Below are 18,218 nucleotides of genomic sequence, written 5' to 3' on the forward strand. Positions count from 1 at the left end.
AAATTATCCTGAACCGAAAAGAAGAATAAGGATCATGTGTTCTGTATCTCGATACCCCTCAAACTCGATGGTGATACGATATAGTTCAGTAAAATATTGTTAGACGAGTAATGATGACACCCACATAGTAATCTAACCTCAATTGTGCTAGCAATGCAACGCAGAAAACAAATTTTGGCAATTATCTTTTCCATATGAAGAATATGGAGCAACCGTGGTAAGTATCTTGTGCAATGAATTCCTTCTTACGAGCACTTGTGACTTGTGACCTTTGCATATAATTTCAGGGGTTTCAATGAACCAAACAAGTATACAAGATTGTACTTAACGAAATAAGAGATCGCAAAAATGGGCAATGATAAATTGATTATTTAATTGTTCAATCAAATATGATTTACGATTATGTTCGATTATTTCAATAGCGGCCCCAATACGACATCAAAATAATAAAGGATTGATGTTAATCTTCATTATATTGATTGACACTGCAGGATATAGTCATTCTCATGAATAGGAAAATTGGGGCAGTTTGGTCACCTCAACGAAAACAACGACAAAAGAGCTAAATATATTATGGAAATTTCGGGTTTTGCACGATTTCCAACAATTGTTAGATTAATACACTAGATCCGCATGATTTCCGTTGTCTTATAAAGTTCACGAGTAAATTACAGGGTGATTACTATTTCCTGTCAGTAAAGAAACGTTTGTCTTGGCAATATATAGATTAAATCTTTCATCATTTACTATAATTTTTAGTCACATGCGTAATTTCAAAGAAGTTATAATTGACACGCACGTTTTACACATATCAGTAATTTTAACCAAACACCGCTGCAAAGTTTCTCCGATCGAAACAACTTGCCGACCTTTTTGTAGATGGGACTCACGACACCTTCCATCCACTCCTCCGGTATTACTTCCTCCTCCTCCAAAATCTTGGAAATAACCCAGTGCAGCGCTGTTGCCAGTGTTTCACCACCGTATTTTAGCAGCTTACTCGGTAGTTGATCCACTCCAGCAGCTTTATTGTTTTGTAACCGTCCAATTTCTGTTTCTACGTTTTGGATATCTGGGGCGGAAGTCTTTCGTCCTCCGTGCGTACTCCCAAAGTTATTTCCGTGTCATCTTCACTACTGGCCACATCACCATTAAGGAGCTCTTCGTAGTGTTGCCGCCAGCTTTCGACCACTCCACGTTCGTTCGTGAGAAGTTTTCCGTCACAGTCTTTGCACATGTCGGCTAGTGGCACAAAGCCTTTGCGCAAACGGTTCAGCTTCTCGTAAAACTTCCGTGTGTCTTTGGCGCTGTACCGCTCTTCCATCGCTTCGCGATCTCGTTCTTCTGGCGCTTCTTTCTCCGGAAGATCGAGTTTTGTCTGTTCCGTGCCTGTTTATACCGTGCCACGTTCGCTCTCGTGACGTGTTGCAACATTCTCGCCCATGCTGCATTCCCATTTTTCTACTGCTCGTATTCGCCGTCGTACTAGTCGTTTCTCTGATTCAGGGCCGTCGTCAAGAGTTGCGGTGCCAAGCTGCTCTTCCGTGAATAGGTCCACTTCCAATTGCTGCGCGTATTCTTGGGCTACTTATGAGTCCCGAAACCGTTCTATGTTGAGTCGCGGTGTTAGGTTTCGACGCGAGTTCGTTACCGTCGAATGTTTTAAGCGCATACATACAGCAACTAGGTAATGGTCCGAATCTTGGCGTTGTCGATTTTGTGCTGGTTTCTGCTTAATTTTCTCAAATTTCACAAAACACAGAGATACCTAATATTCCGAAGCTTCTTGTTGTGAAAAATCAGCGAAGGAGCAGTTTTTCAGAAAGTTTTAAAATGGGTTAAAATTACACACACGATGTGGTGGTTTAAAAGTGCTTGATATTGTGCGAATCGTTTTCAACTTCGTGTAAGCGTGTAAACTGAAAAAAACAAGCTCTGTTCCAGTGGGGACGTAATGTCAAGAAGAAGAAGAAGAAGAAGATAAATTCAATTAGATTTAAACAGACATTAGGTCTATTATTCGCTCCCATTTTTTGAAACCGTGTACTGTGTTAGCTTTCATATAGATATCAAAAGAATGGTGATAAAATAAGTTTGACTACGTTGATTGTATTCTAGTTTATAGTTCTTTTATTCATTCGAAGTAATTGTGACTTCAATATATAAATTACATTTTAAAAATATCACAATATAATAAAAATCCATTATCTTATTTATAGAGTTTGTAGTTAAACTTTATAAGCTATTTTCTGCTGGTGATATATTACACGTCATTACGTTCATTAACCGATGAATAATGCAATGTCACTATTAGATCATTTTAGTTCTCCTCGTTCGAATACTAACTAGCCATTAGGTTTATCAGTTCATTTACAAGACTATAAACTATTTAGACGACATGGCGACCCTGGTTCAATGTTGTTGTTCACACGTGTGTGGGAAATATTACGACTAATTGTTCTGGCCACATGTTCTGCTCGCAGGATGCGGAAAAGCAACACGAGTCTAAGCTGTGATACTTACGAATCGTTGCTGGTACCACGCGAAAACAACGGATCATCCCGATCAATCGGTGGTGGTGAAGTCAGCACCTCTACGTTCTTAGCAGGACCCTGAGTCAGGTATCCAGCGGTGGTATTCGGCGCTCCTGTGAAATAGGGGATGATGCTTAATAAAACAGGTTCCTTGTTAGTTTTAACTAGTTTCTTACCTGTTAAATAGCCCCTGACATTGGTATCGGTAATGAAGAGATCGTGCTTCTGGTCTCGATACTCCGCCCACACTGGATTTTGATTTAGTATGTGCGCCACGCGATCCCCATAGGTAAGGTTCGATGTCATGGCTTTCAATGCAGCCACAATTTGGGCCTTCACCATTGCTGGGTTCGTAGTAGCTTCAATGCGGCTCTCCAGCAGCCCCTAACAAATAGGGGATCAGTTGACACTCCAACGATTGTCGTATGAGCGAGTCCTAAGAAAAATATTTTCATCAATTCTGAGTTGAGCAGTTATAAGGTGGTTGTGAAAAATGTATTTATATTTTGTAATTAATTGAAATGGGCAGCATGATGTAAGGTAGCATTGGTAAAAAAGGTACCGAATTACTTAACAACCGTAAATAGTGGAGAAAGGGGAAATAATTAACTATACTGTCGGCAACCGACATGGCAACGAAATAAGGAGTATAACTGGAACCTCGGTACCTGGTGTGGAAGGGCGTTGAATAAACACGGACGAATGAGCCTTTCAGCTTCAGAAACCCATGGCTCCCAGCGCCATATGCGACAGATGAAGGAGAAGAAGTGGCGAGGGTGACGAACGAAGAGCTGCCAGGAGTCATGAAATCATTAGCGTCAAATAAGGCACCGGGATCCGATGGTATCCCGAATGTTACCCTAAAAGCGGCAGTCAATGCGGATCCGGACATGATTCGCGATGCAACGCTGCGTAGATCAAGGAATCTTTCCGGAAATTGGTGCTACTACCAAAGGCGGGGATTCCACCAGGTGACCCGTCGGCGTATAAACCTATTTGTCTACTAGATTCGACGGGCAAGTTGTTGGAGAGTATGATCCTCAACAGGCTAGTACCATACATGGAAGGTTGCAGACGGCCTGTCCAACAACCATTTAGGATTCAGGAAAGCTAAATCTACTCTGGGCGCTTTCCAGTCGGTGGTTCAGACAGCTGAGGCGGCAATCGAGCATAAGAACAGAGACATCCGTTACTGCGCTGTTGTAACTCTGGATGTGAAAAATGTGTTCAACAACGCAAGCGATAGCCCACGTACTTTATCACCTCAAAGTACCAGTGCAGTTGTGTAAGCTTCTTCTTCTTCTTCTTGGCATTGGCGTCCTCATTGGGACAAAGCCTGGTTCTGGCGCTCATCTCGGTAGATGATTGCATTATATAGTTCAAGCGATCCCTTAGTTATCCGGGAATAATGAGCTTCGCTAGCCACGTTGCATATGCCTGTAAAAGAGCATCGGCTATAGCGGCGCTTTCAAGGATGATGTCTAACAGCTCTGCAGTAAATGCCAGCAAACGTAGGCTCCTGGCAGGCGTGCGATATCCTTACGGAGATACATATAGAGGACCAATCTGGTAAAAAGCGCTAAGAACGAGCAGAAACCTAAAGCGATTGGAAAGCACGAATAGGATCATGAGCTTAGAATTGGCAAACGCATACCGAACGGTTTATTAAGAGACCGTATGCATTCATCATAGCGATGTCGCCCAACCGGCTCAACATCAAGGAAGGTGTTCAATACTTTCCAGAAAGGTACAATAGCAGTCAGCAACGTGTGTAAAGAGACAACACTTAGTGGTTGGCAGCACGAGTGGGATAACTTCACTAAAGATAGATGTACCCATTCTGGCTAATACCAAATGTGTCAGATTGGTATAAAGGAAACCATGGGGAAGTGAACTTTCACCTGACGTTGTTTCTAGCAGGACATGGTTGCTGTGTGCAGTACCTGCATAAATTCGGGCACTGAGAATCTTCTGAGTGCTTCAATTATGCTTGTCCGCTAGGGGCATATCGTGTTTGATTGTCCGCGTGCCATTGTTGTGAGAAATTGCATGCTCGAGCATGGTGAGAGATCGCATGCTAGAACAACGTCGGGTACGTGGGACAGAGTCGACGGAACGATTGGTTGGACGAGGAATGTAGGCAGATTCTGGAAGAGAATGCAGCGCGGGCGGTCATGCTGCAGCAAGGGACCCGACAGAACGTGGAACGTTATAGACGGAAACGGCAACAGCAGACCCGCCTCTTTCGGGAGAAAAAACGCCGCCTGGAGGAGACGGAATGTGAGGAGATGGAACAGCTGTGCCGGTCTCAAGAAACACGTTAGTTCTATCAGAAGCTCAACGCATGCCGCTACGGCTTCGTGCTGCGAGCCGAGTTGTGCAGGGACAGGGTGTCTACTCGTTTCCCGAAATGAAATTCCCTGATATTTCCAGGTTTTTCCAGGGCTCACAAAATAATTCCAGGTTCAAGAAATACTTTAATTTTATAGGGCTGAATCAAAATAATGACAAATTTTGAAATGTTTTTGATTTAATAATGTATAAATTCACTTCAAGACATTTTCAACGCATGCTGATGCTTTTTCAATATGAAGGTGCTAACAATACCAAAGTTTAAATTTTACTCAAATTTACTTTATTTGCCAATGATGGAGTCTCTGATTTCATTAGTAAGTGCTCTGTTCATCATCGCGAATATAACGGAACTTCCAAGTGTATCATTTCAGAACTCATTTTAAAACTCTTGAACATTTCATTCGTAAATGTTCAAGAGTTTTAATTTAACATTCCCATTCCTATGGAAGCTCAAGGGCTCCATCGATTTTCGACAAACTTAAGACACACTGAATCAGATAAATTAGTTACGTAATATGATTCTATACACATCAATTAAACTCAACACTCAACTATTCCAAATAAAAATGTTTTTGATAGACAATAATGTTTCTGTTGGAAAACAAGTAATTAGTTTTGGACTGTTTTCGAATAAGTTAGCCCATTTGCAACCCTACTTGTTCAAGCATTTTTTTTTATAAAAACGCTTTTTTGGTAATGAAATAGTCGATTGAAGGCGTAAGAAAAAGAGGGTTAATCATAATTGTTACGAAATTGTAAATTTAAATTTGTTTAAAATCCAGATTACTTTTCCAAAATCTTTTTTTTTTTAATCTATATAAATAAAATGTGGTGTTTGTATGTCACGAAATGGCTTGAGAGCGGATTAACAGATTAACATAAGTTTTTTCATTGTTTCACTCGACAAGGGGTGCGACATGTTCGTGCGAAGAAAATGTTCAGAAAAGTCCTCGAAATAATCGGGAAAACGGGAGAAGACTAATGTGTTACTCTGTATGGGGAACTACATGACGTTTTCCAACAGGCTAGTTGATGACAAGACAAAGTTTGCCTTGACCACTAGTTTTCCAATAATTTTAAATATTGTGCATGAAGCTATTCTGGTTGCGAAACAGGAACCAGAAAGAGACTGAAAAGAGACCAAACAGTAATCTAAAAACGAAACCTAACAGTAACCAGGAGAAAAGAGTTTTATACGACCAGACATTTATCAGAGAATATTTCTAAGACTTGTTTTGGAAATTTCTCGTGCCTTACGACAATTTTTTTTCAGGTTTGATGAATGGATATATTGCTTTATTTAAAAGTTTTTTTTTGTGATTATTTCCTATGAAATCTCTCCAAGAAAAAAAAATATTAAAAATAAGGAAATTCTCAAAAAAAAAATGTGTTGGATCTCAAAATATTTTTTTTTTAAATAACCATCAACAATACATCAGGGATTAGTAGGTGCCCAGATAGCCGTAGCGGTAAACGCGCAGCTATTCAGCATGACCATGCTGAGGGTCGTGGGTTCGAATCCCACTGGTAAAGAAAATTTTCTCGATTCCCAGGGCATAAGAGTATCTGCCACACAATATACACATGCAAAAATGGTCAATCGGCAAAGAAAGCTCTCAGTTAATAACTGTGGAAGTGCTCATAAGAACACTAATCTGAGAAGCAGGCTTTGTCTGACTTGGGACGTAACGCCAGAAAGAAGAAGAAGAAGACATCAGGGATTCTAACAGGAATTACTTCATGTATTATTTCTGATTTTTTCTAGAAAACCGGGAACGATTTTTACAACGGATTTTCTAGAACATCCTCCAAGAGTCTCGATTAAACATGTTGGAATATTCAACCAGAAACTACTCCTGTGCTGGCTGGTAGCACTGCGTGAGCAGGTCCACCACAGCGCCAGAAGCTTATGCGTTGACAACCGGCGAGTACGGAAACTATCCACGTCAAGATAACGTTTCCTGCCATCACATATCACTTTGTTTCATTGAGCTGCGAGTGAAGACGCGCCGTTTGGTATTATAATTCTTATTCCTAAATTTATTCCCAATTAAAATGAATTTGTTGCTACTTATAGACTAGAATTGCTACTTAAACTAAATTTGTTACTACTTCATCTAAATTTGTTTCTACTTAAAACTATTGGAAGACCGAATTTGTAAGTATTAAATGAGAAAACCTATTGAGCAAATCTAACAAATAAAACATATTTCAGCTTGAAGCTAGACACACCATAACCCTAGTTGTGCTTGCTAAAAAGAATCGGTTAGAACCCAAAAAGAACCAACCCCAGTAGAAACAAATCTTCAAGAAATTCGCTAGTATGGCAACAGGAGGAACACCTTCGCCTGCTGAAAGCAGTTGTGCGAACTGCGATCGACCGAATACTGTGGACGATCTGGTCCAATGCGATCGGTGTAAGGCTTGGTGGCACATGTCATGTGCAGGAGTTACACACTCGGTGGAAGGTCGAGCATGGAATTGCAGTAAATGTGTTTCATCAACTGGTTCTACTGGATCTGTTTTGTCAGTACCCAGCAGTTCCAGATCCCGTTCTTCGACGAAATCAAAACGTGCGAAGTTGGTTCTACAGATGCTTCAAGAGGAGCAGGATATGAGAATGAAGCAGCTAAAGGAGCAACAAGATATGGAGAAGAGTTTTCTGGAGCGGAAGTATGCACTCATCCAAGCCGCATTGGAGGAAGAGGAACAAGAGGATGGCGTCAGTGTTAGAAGCCGTTCAAGCCACCGAAGTAACGTGAGAAAAACGCAGCAGTGGGTGAACGAGCTTGGCGAAGCAAATGAGGATACTGCAGCAGCATTGCCGAAAATAGCAGATCCAGCTCCTGATCCGCAGAAGAAAGGTGCAATCTCGAAGCATTCACGACGACTAGATTTTACAGAATCAACACCCCAGAATATCTGTAAAGATAAGGAAGAAGTGGCCATCGAGCAGATTGGACACAACGATTTACCCGAAAGTATCCCACTGAGAGCCCAGCACGGTGAGCAGCAGGTTCAAGCAGCCGCCCCTCCTCCGTGGCCAAATTCGTTCGCTTTAGATCTGCAGAAGGAGAAGGATGCAAGCAGGAGGCAGAATCTACGTCGTGTGGAATATCCTGAGACAGCGTCAAAATGGTTTGATGTAAGACCGTCCAACTCAGGTAAACTAGACCCTAAGCCGCCACATCCAGGTAAGTCCGATCTTCAAACATCTACATTACCAACGCATGCTAACGATGAGACCCAACTGAGTTCAATCGAGCACCTTACCAAACAATTTGGGCTCGTTTCTGTTGAAAATATGAACCTGCCGGATAATATTAATGCATTTACTCCTACGCCTTCGCAATTGGCGGCGAGGCAAGTAATGCCCCGAGACCTCCCCGTTTTTTCTGGCAGTCCAGCTGACTGGCCAGTATATATCAGTAACTTTATGAATTCTACGCTGGCGTGTGGCTACAGTCCCGCCGAAAATTTAATCAGACTACAACGCTCTCTGAAAGGTCCAGCCCTGGAAGCGGTTCGCAGTCGTCTCCTTCTCCCCGAATCAGTACCTCATATAATTGATACGCTCCGCTTACTGTACGGGCGCCCAGAGCTTTTGATAAATGCGCTCATCGAAAAGGTCCACTCCGTCCCCACGCCGAAAGCAGAGAAATTAGAATCTCTCATCGACTTCGGGATGGCAGTTCAGAGCTTGAGCGACCACCTTGAAGCTGCAAATCAAAAGGCTCATCTGTCAAACCCGTCGTTGTTAATCGAACTAGTCGACAAATTGCCAGTGCACATGAAGATGGAGTGGGTGAAGTTTGTTGAAAATAAAGGTGAAGTGAACTTGAAAGTATTTGGTGAATTTATGAGTGGAATAGTGAAGTCAGCGAGTCAAGTTACGCTCTACACGGGAATGGCAAGCAGAGTGAAGAAAAGCGAAGTTGAGGACAAGTGGAAGCAGAAGCGTGTAGCAGTTCACTCACATCAACTGGAGTCACCACCAGCGAGTAGTGGGGATGGAAGTGATAAGGCCTGTCCAGCGTGCCGCCAAAAGAATCATCGGCTGAAGGATTGCGGTGTGTTCAGGTCCTATTCTATTGAAGGGAGAAGTCGTTTCGTACAGCAGCATGGAATCTGTCGTAATTGTTTGAATGCTCATGGTAGACGTGCTTGCCGAAATTCTGGAGTTTGTGGAGTAAACGCATGTCCGTACCGTCATCATCAACTTTTGCATTTTCCACGATCAAATGTATCCGCCGTGGAAAATCACATTCACCGTGAAATTCATCCTTCGCTCTACTTCAGAATAATCCCAGTTACAATTTGTGGAGGAGGCAGAAGCATTGAGATCTTCGCATTCTTAGACGATGGTTCGCAACTAACGTTGATTGAGGAAGGACTGGTGCGACAGCTAGGTGTCGAAGGTATGGAGCTTCCGCTTTGTTTGAAGTGGACAGGAAATATGACACGAACCGAAAATGGATCCCGAGCAGTAAGCTTGTCAATAACCACGGATGACAAACGCCTCTTCGAGCTCAAGGAAGTTCGTACAGTGAAGTCTCTTACGCTTCCCAGTTAAACCGTAGACTATGATTATTTGGCAACGAAGTACTCCCATCTGCGTGGAATCCCAATGAAAAGCTATTCCGCAGCCGTTCCAAGATTACTGTTGGGTGTTGATAATCTACGGTTGACCGTTCCATTGAAAACCAGAGAAGGCAAAATCAACGAACCCGTAGCGGTAAAAACTCGTTTGGGCTGGTGCATCTACGGCGGACAGGCGCAGTCAGTCACAGCATCTCTAAACTATCATACTGCGAGTGTTCGGCTGACCAAGCTCTGCACGGTCTCGTAAAGGAGTTTTTTGCTGCAGAGGATGTGGGAACGCGATCCCCACCACCAATAGTATCGGAGGACGACAGAAGAGCAAGTGAGCTGCTGGAGACTACAACGAAACGGACAGGAAGCAGATTTGAAACCGGATTACTGTGGCGATTTGACAATTTCAAACTACCTGAGAGTTACGGAATGGCGTTGAAACGACTGGAATGTTTGGAAAAACGAATGGAAAAGCAACCGGAATTGAGGGCTAACATAGCAAAGCAAATCAACGAATACGTAGCTAAAGGCTACGTTCACCGTGCAACGGAAGAGGAATTGAGGTTCGCTGATTCAAAACGAGTGTGGTATCTTCCGTTGGGTGTGGTGTTCAACCCGAAGAAGCCAAATAAAGTCCGGCTAATTTGGGACGCCGCTGCCAAATCACATGGAGTGTCTCTTAACGACATGCTACTTAAAGGACCCGATCAATTGACGTCATTGCCAGCAGTGTTATTTCGTTTCCGGCAATTTGCGATAGCTGTTTCAGCTGACATAGCCGAGATGTTCCACCAAATTGGAATCGTGGAAGGCGATCGTCATGCACAGCGTTTTTTGTGGAGAGAAGATCCATTCACAGCCCCAGAAGTTTTTCTAATGAACGTTGCGACATTTGGCTCAACGTGCTCTCCAGCATCAGCCCAATTTGTTAAAAACAAAAATGCTTTAGAGTTCAGACAGCAATACCCAAGGGCAGTTCAGAGCATTGTGAAAAACCACTACGTGGACGATCTTCTGGAAAGCTTCGAAACCGAAGAAGAAGCAGCGAAGGTAATACAGGAGGTTCGGATGATCCATGCCCATGGTGGATTCAATATCCGTAATTTCCAATCGAACAGTCCTGTCGTTTTGGACAGTGTGGGCGAAAAGAGTGCGTTGAATCCTTGCAGTCTGGATTTGCATCAAGCCGAAAGGTCTGAACGCGTTTTGGGACTGTTGTGGACTCCTCATGAAGATATGCTTGGATTTTCAACAATAATGCCAGACGAAATACAAAAGGTGATCTCCACAGGAGTTGCTCCCACCAAACGCCAAGTTTTGAAATGCTTGATGAGCTTTTACGATCCTCTGGGATTGTTAGCCTTATTTACGGTTCAGGGAAAGATCATTCTCCAAGCAATCTGGCGTAGCAATACCCAGTGGGATCAACAAATCGGTGCAGTTATTCGAAATCGATGGCAGCAGTGGATACAGATACTAGTTGACTTACAACATCTGCATTTCCCACGGTGTTACTTTGACCAAGCTACTTTAAAATACTACCAACATGTTCAACTCCACATATTCGTTAATGCGAGCGAGGAAGCTTATGCGGCCGTAGCATTCTTTCGCATAGTCGATCCACAAGGAAGGGTGTGCTGTTCTTTAGTGGCTGCCAAAACAAAAGTAGCTCCCATCAAGCCAATATCCATACCTCGCCTCGAGCTGCAGGCAGCAGTTCTTGGTGTTCGACTGATGCAATGGATCGTTGAAGGTCATTCTATTCGAATAGAAAAAAAGGTGTTCTAGACGGATTCCAGCACGGTCTTGTCGTGGATCAAATCTGATAAAAGACGATACAAACAGTTTGTGGCAGTTCGAGTTGGCGAGATCTTGACAGAAACCAACGTGGAGGAGTGGAGATACGTACCGTCGAAGAAAAATATTGCTGACGCCGCAACTAAATGGGGAAAAGGTCCAGATCTTAACCCGGATGGTGTTTGGTTCAAGGGACCGACATTTTTGAAAGACATCGAATCTAAATGGCCTGTGTCTCCCAAACTAAAGGAAGACGACGTTGAAGTTCGTCCTATCTTCGTCCATCAAGCGGTACCAGTTGTAAAACTTGTTATCGATTTGGAAAGATTCTCGAACTGGAATCGAGTATTACGCACTACAGCATATCTACTTCGGTTCATAAGCAGGAGTCGAAAGAGAACTGTTCCGCAGTCAACCTATCTTTCTCAGGAAGAATTGGCCGCAGCCTGGAGATACCTAATCTGTGCCGTACAATGGGATTCTTACCCGGACGAAATGGTGACCTTGACAAACAACCTACGAAATCCCAGTGGTCAAATGAGAGCGTTGGACAAAACAAGTAGCCTATACCAGTTATCACCAATGCTCGATGATTGCGGAATGCTACGTGTGGACAGTAGAATACAGGCTGCAAGGAATGTACTAAACGACACCAAGCTGCCAATTATCTTGCCAAGAAAACACAAGTTAACACACCTTATCATCGAGTCCTTCCATCGAAAGTATCTTCATGGAAGTCCAGAAACCGTGGTCAACGAGATAAGACAACTGTATTACATCCCGAAACTTCGCACCATGGTCAGGCTGTTCACAAAAGACTGTCAGTTGTGCAAGATTAAACGAGCTCAACCACAAATACCAAGAATGGCTCCACTACCATCTGCGCGTTTGGCCTCATTCATTAGACCGTTTAGCTACGTTGGGTTAGATCTATTTGGCCCACTCCTGGTTAAGCTCGGTAGAAGTAATGCTAAACGGTGGATTGCTTTATTCACATGCTTGACAATCCGGGCTGTCCATGTGGAGGTCGTGTACAGCCTCTCGACGGATTCTTGTGTGATGAGCGTACGCCGATTCGTTAGCCGTCGTGGAGCACCAGTAGAAATCCATTCGGATAATGGAACAAACTTCAGAGGTGCCGATCGGTTACTAAGAGAACAAATTCAGAACATTAATGAAGCAATGGCAGAAACATTCACCAATACCACTACAAAGTGGGTCTTCATCCCTCCCAGTGCACCGCACATGGGCGGATCATGGGAACGGATGGTGCGTTCCGTAAAGGTGGCGATGGAAGCAGCTAATGGGGGACGGAGACTGAACGACGAAGGACTGATAACACTGGCAGTTGAAGCTGAAGGGATTGACAATTCGAGACTATTGACCTACCTTCCGTTGGACTCCGAAGAAGCAGAGGCCCTTACTCCCAATCATTTTATCCTGGGGAGCTCTAGTGGCGTACGACAGCCAGCGACTAAACCGGCGGACGAAGTAGTTGCTTTACGGAACTCTTGGGGACAAATTCAAGTACAGACGGATGTTTTCTGGAAACGGTGGACGCGTGAATATCTGCCTACACTCACGCGACGTGTCAAATGGTTCGGGGAGGTAAAACCGATAGCTGTCGGAGACTTAGTATTAGTCGTAGAAGAAACAAGGAGAAACGGGTGGACTAGAGGGCGCGTTTGTGAGGTTTACAAGGGGCAGGATGGTCGTATCCGGCAGGCAATGGTTCAGACGAGTGGAGGTTTGATTCGTAGACCAGTCTCAAAGTTAGCTATTCTGGATGTGGCGCAGGTCGGTAAAACTGGACCCGGAACATCCGGTGACCAGTGTTACGGGGAGGAGGATGTGCTGGCTGGTAGCACTGCGTGAGCAGGTCCACCACAGCGCCAGAAGCTTATGCGTTGACAACCGGCGAGTACGGAAACTATCCACGTCAAGATAACGTTTCCTGCCATCACATATCACTTTGTTTCATTGAGCTGCGAGTGAAGACGCGCCTTTGGTATTATAATTCTTATTCCTAAATTTATTCCCAATTAAAATGAATTTGTTGCTACTTATAGACTAGAATTGCTACTTAAACTAAATTTGTTACTACTTCATCTAAATTTGTTTCTACTTAAAACTATTGGAAGACCGAATTTGTAAGTATTAAATGAGAAAACCTATTGAGCAAATCTAACAAATAAAACATATTTCAGCTTGAAGCTAGACACACCATAACCCTAGTTGTGCTTGCTAAAAAGAATCGGTTAGAACCCAAAAAGAACCAACCCCAGTAGAAACAACTCCAGTTGTCTCCAAGGATTTTTCAGGATTTTCTACAAAATTGTTCTTCAGAAGTTACATAAGATTTTAACTAGAAATTTCGCTAAGGATACCTTCAGGAAATTCTCCAGAGATTACTTCTAAGATTATTTTGGGAAGTCATCCAATATTTCTAAGAAACTTCTCAATGAAGTTTTCAAAAAATTGCAAGCATTGTTCCAGAAGTTTTTAATGTATTTCTCCAAGAAAATGTGAATGAAATTTTCCAGGAAGCTGAGAATTTGTTTAAACAAAACTTGTGGCGTATTACTAAAGCGAATATTAGGGTTCTTAAGTCATCCTTTATGAGTAAGGATTTCTATAAGAGCTCACTGTTGAAGAAGTTTTACAAGATTTTCTATATTATTGCTAAGATAATTGAAAAAAATATCAATTGAATCTCTGGATAAAATCCCGCAGGATTTTGTGAAGGAACTCCTGAAAAAACATAGAACGAAATCCACAAAAGTGTGGGAATGATCGGAGGATTTCGTGAAAAAAATCCTGTGGTGTTTACTGGTGTGGAACCTTAAATGAACTTTTGAATATTCCATGGGAATTTTTTGAGTAATTCATTTAAAAATGTTTGAAAGAGCTCCAATAATCCGTGGATAAAATGCTGGAGAAATTCCTAGAAAAAAAACTAGGGAAGCTCAATATTGAAACACAGGAAAAATTTGAGGATTTATTTGAAATGTTCTTAATAGATTCACTCGAATAATTTCTCGAGAAATTTTTGGAGCAGTTTTTTTGGAATAACCGTAGATAAAATGGCGTTATTGTCGTGTTTTTTTTGAAAAAAAAAAAAAAATATCCTTGAACGAGTTTTACCATAAACTTTGAAATAAACATTTATGGGTCTTCTGAAAAAAAAAACCGTGGAAATCATAGAAAGATCTGAAGAATTCGGTTGAAAAGTTAGTGAAAAATATCTGAAGGAAGTCCTAGGATAGTCTTTTGGAAAATTGTTCAAAGTTATCCTTGGGAAAATTAATGGAGGTATTAACATTGAAGTACTCGAGGATTTCCAGAAGCAAATTCTGGAGAAATACCTTTAAGCATCATTTAAATAATTATTGAAAAAAAAAATGGTATAGGAATTTCTTGAACAATTTATGGAGGAAACCCTTTAATTGTTCTTGATAGTATTTTAAATGAAATCTCTGGAGAAACCACTAGGATAATTCCTGGAGCTGTTCTTGAAAAATATAAGAAGAAATTTAGTATCATAATTATCTGCAAGCAAGATAAGGAAAATAAATATTTTTTTAGAGAATTGCATGAAAATAAAGACCAATTCTCTACAAAGAAACCTGCTATCGGCCCTAGATATATTAATCTTTTACTGATTAAATATAGAGATATTAAAATCGTGATCGTGGGGGCCCAGATAACGCGTAAACGCGTAGCTATTCAGCATGACCATGCTGAGGGTCGTGGGTTCGAATCCCACCGGTCGAGGATCTTTTCGGATTGGAAATTTTCTCGACATCCCAGAGCATAGAGTATCTTCGTACCTGCCAAACGATATGCACATGCAAAAATGGTCAATTAGCATAGAAAGCTCTCAGTTAATAACTGTGGAAGTGTTCATAAGAACACTAAGCTGAGAAGTAGGCTTTGTCCCAGTTGGAACGTAACGCCAGAAAGAAGAAGAAGATATCAAAATCGTGAATCATGTTTTGGTAAGTCGATAAAATTTTATACTCGAATGGATCCTCCTTGAACAGCTCAAAAATGTTTTGATAGCGGCGCAGCCGAACATTTTTTCGATAGACAAGAATTTTCTCGCAAATAATTGTTGCTCTAGATTTTGACGCAAAAATCCTTTGTCGTGAACATATTCTATCATGCTTTAATGCCTCAAAATAATTTCCCTGATTGTAATCGTAATTCCCTAAAAATTCCAGTTTTTTTCCAGGTTGAATAAAATTCCCTGATAATTCCGATTTTCCAGGTTTTTCCAGGTAGTAGACACCCTGAGGGATAAGGATGGGAGCATTTTGACGGACGAGCCTGAGGTGATCGAAAGGTGGAAGCAGCAATCTGACGTACACCTGAATGGAGCTGAGAGCACAGGCAATGAAAGACGAGATAACGGAGGAAATGCCTTCGCCAGTGCTGCGGGCGATGGAAACCAACCAGCCCCCACTTTGAGGAGTTTAAGGATGCCATTCACCAGCTCAAGAACAATAAAGCTGCTGGTAAGGATGGTATCATAGCTGAACTCATAAAGATGGGCCCGGAGAGGCTGGCCATTTGTCTGCATCGATTGATAGGCACAATCTGGGAAACAGAACACTTACCGGAGGAGTGTAAGGAAGGGGTAATATGCCTCATCTACAAGAAAGGCAACAAGTTAGATTGTGAGAACTTCCGAGCGATCACCTTTCTAAATGCGGCCTACAAATTATTATCCCAGATTATCTTCCGTTGTTTATCACCTGTTACAGTAGTAAAAGAGTTTGTGGGAAGTTATCAAGCCGGTTTCGTTGACGGCCGATCGACAACGGACCATATTTTTACTGTGCGGCAAATCCTCCAAAAATGTCGTGAATACCTGGTCCCAACGCATCATTTTTTCATCGATTTCAAGGCGGCATACGATAGTATCGATCGCGTAGAGCTATGGAAAATCATGGTCGAGAACAGCTTTCCCGGGAAGCTCACGAGACTGATAAGAGCGACGATGGAAGGAGTGCAAAATTATGTGAAGGTTTCAGGCGAACACTCCGGTTCGTTTGGATCCCGCCGAGGACTACGACAAGTTGATGGACTCTCGTGCCTGTTGTTCAATATTGCGCTAGAAGGTGTTAGTGCCGGACTGAACAGCTGGGGTACGATTTTTACGAGATCCAGTCAATATGTTTGATTCGCGGATGATATGGACATCGTCGGCCGAACATTTGAAATGGTGGCAGACCTGTACACCCGCCTGAAACGCCAGGCAGCAAAAGTGGGACTGGTGGTGAATGCGACCAAGACAAAGTAGTGGGGCCGAGCGCGACAGGGCTCGCCTAGGTAGCAGTGTTACGATAGACTGGGATACGTTCGAGGTAGTCGACGAGTTCGAATCCTTGTTGACAGCTGACAATAACGTTATCCATGAAATACGGAGGCGCATCATCAGTGGAAGTCGGGCCTACTATGGCCTCCACAAGAAGCTGCGATCAAAAAAGATTCACACCCGCGCCATGTGTACCATGTGCAAAACACTCATAAGGCCGGTAGTCCTCTACGGACATGAAACGTGGATGATGCTCGAGGAGGACTTGCAAGCACTTGGAGTCTTCGTACGTCGGGTGCTTAGGACGATCTTTGGCGGTGTGCAGCAAAAAGGTGTGTGGCGGCGAAGGATGCAACACGAGCTCGCCCAAGCGGCGAACCCAGTATCCAGAAGGTGGCCAAAGCTGGAAGGATACGTTGGACAGGGCATGTTGCAAGAATGCCGGATAGCAACTCTGCAAAGATGGCGTTCGTGTCGGATCCGGTTGGTACAAGAAGGCGTGGAGCGCAGCGAGCTAGGTGGGCGGATCAAGTGCGCATCGATTTGGCGAGCGTGGGGCAGAACCGATGCAATGTGATGTATATCACATTGGAACCGATGATGGAGAGATGCGGTCATGAACCGAGTATTGTGGCGTGAAATTGTTGATTCAGTGTTACCTGTTTAGATGTTAACTAAACAAATGAATGAAGATCGCATGCTCGTAACATGCAGAGGGGACACGTCCCCGGGCAATATCTCCCCACTACCTGCGTTACATCCTCAGGGGTATGGTTGCAGAATTCTCACTTGTAAGTCTTTTATGTTGAATGTAGAGACCGTTAGCACGTCTGAAAACAGATAGATCATCAGTGACGAATGGTAAACTGTGGAGCCCCTTCCGCTAGATGAAGCTATAAAAGCGATATGTTGGAAATATGGAAACAACTGCCTGATAAGTGACAGGAGGGCTTCATTTTCTCATCAGTGGACACAGACTATGCTATGTACCGAGGTTAGTATGAGGCTCCTCTCTTCGGCGTACAAAATATTTTCAGATTTTTGTGGGGGTTGATCGACGACGGATCAAATGCGACAAATCTTCAATATAAAATTCGAGAATACACTTGTAGCCTACGATTTTGTGAAGATAAATGAGCCTTGGCTATGATAGATAATGATAGAACATGGTTTTCTGGCGAAACTGATTAGACTAATAAGTGCAACGTTAGATGAATCGATATCGTGTGCGAGTTGCGGATGAGTTTTAAGCCAGCCAAACGTTGGCTTAAGGAGGACATAAAAGCAATCAACGTTCAGGACAATTGGAAGCGATTGGCACAGGATCGATCCCAGTGGAGAAAGATTATCAATTCGGTATCTACGCCGTAGCGTAGCAACTTGTGGCCCAAAAAATATCAAGTAATTCAATGAAAACGTAGATTGAATGAAAACCTAAATTGAGCTTAAAACTTACATGTTGACATTTGAAAAGTCTACTCAATGTCTCACACGATATAGCCACTAGTTCTCGATGACTCTCCATGCATGACTTCAGCGCTAGGATGCAATCTGTTTGGGAAATGGCACTCACGCAAATCTGTAGAAAGGAAAAACTTATAATTTAACATTTAATGTAA

The 18,218-nt window shown here is 42.7% G+C and overlaps 1 protein-coding gene across 1 annotated transcript in view; it reads right to left on the minus strand.

The window, feature by feature from the left end:
• Window positions 1–2,107: 2,107 nt before the first annotated feature.
• The window catches only part of LOC5570864 (dnaJ homolog subfamily C member 13), a 95,304-nt gene continuing 79,193 nt past the window's right edge, over window positions 2,108–18,218 (minus strand). Inside the window, 4 exon segments of the mRNA XM_021843945.1 lie at window positions 2,108–2,647; window positions 2,711–2,918; window positions 2,920–2,970; window positions 18,056–18,178. Of these exon segments, the coding sequence (XP_021699637.1) occupies window positions 2,520–2,647; window positions 2,711–2,918; window positions 2,920–2,970; window positions 18,056–18,178 (510 nt within the window). The 3' untranslated portion in view covers window positions 2,108–2,519.

The sequence above is a fragment of the Aedes aegypti genome, chromosome 2, assembly GCF_002204515.2.
Source record: "Aedes aegypti strain LVP_AGWG chromosome 2, AaegL5.0 Primary Assembly, whole genome shotgun sequence".
Taxonomy (NCBI): domain Eukaryota; kingdom Metazoa; phylum Arthropoda; class Insecta; order Diptera; family Culicidae; genus Aedes; species Aedes aegypti.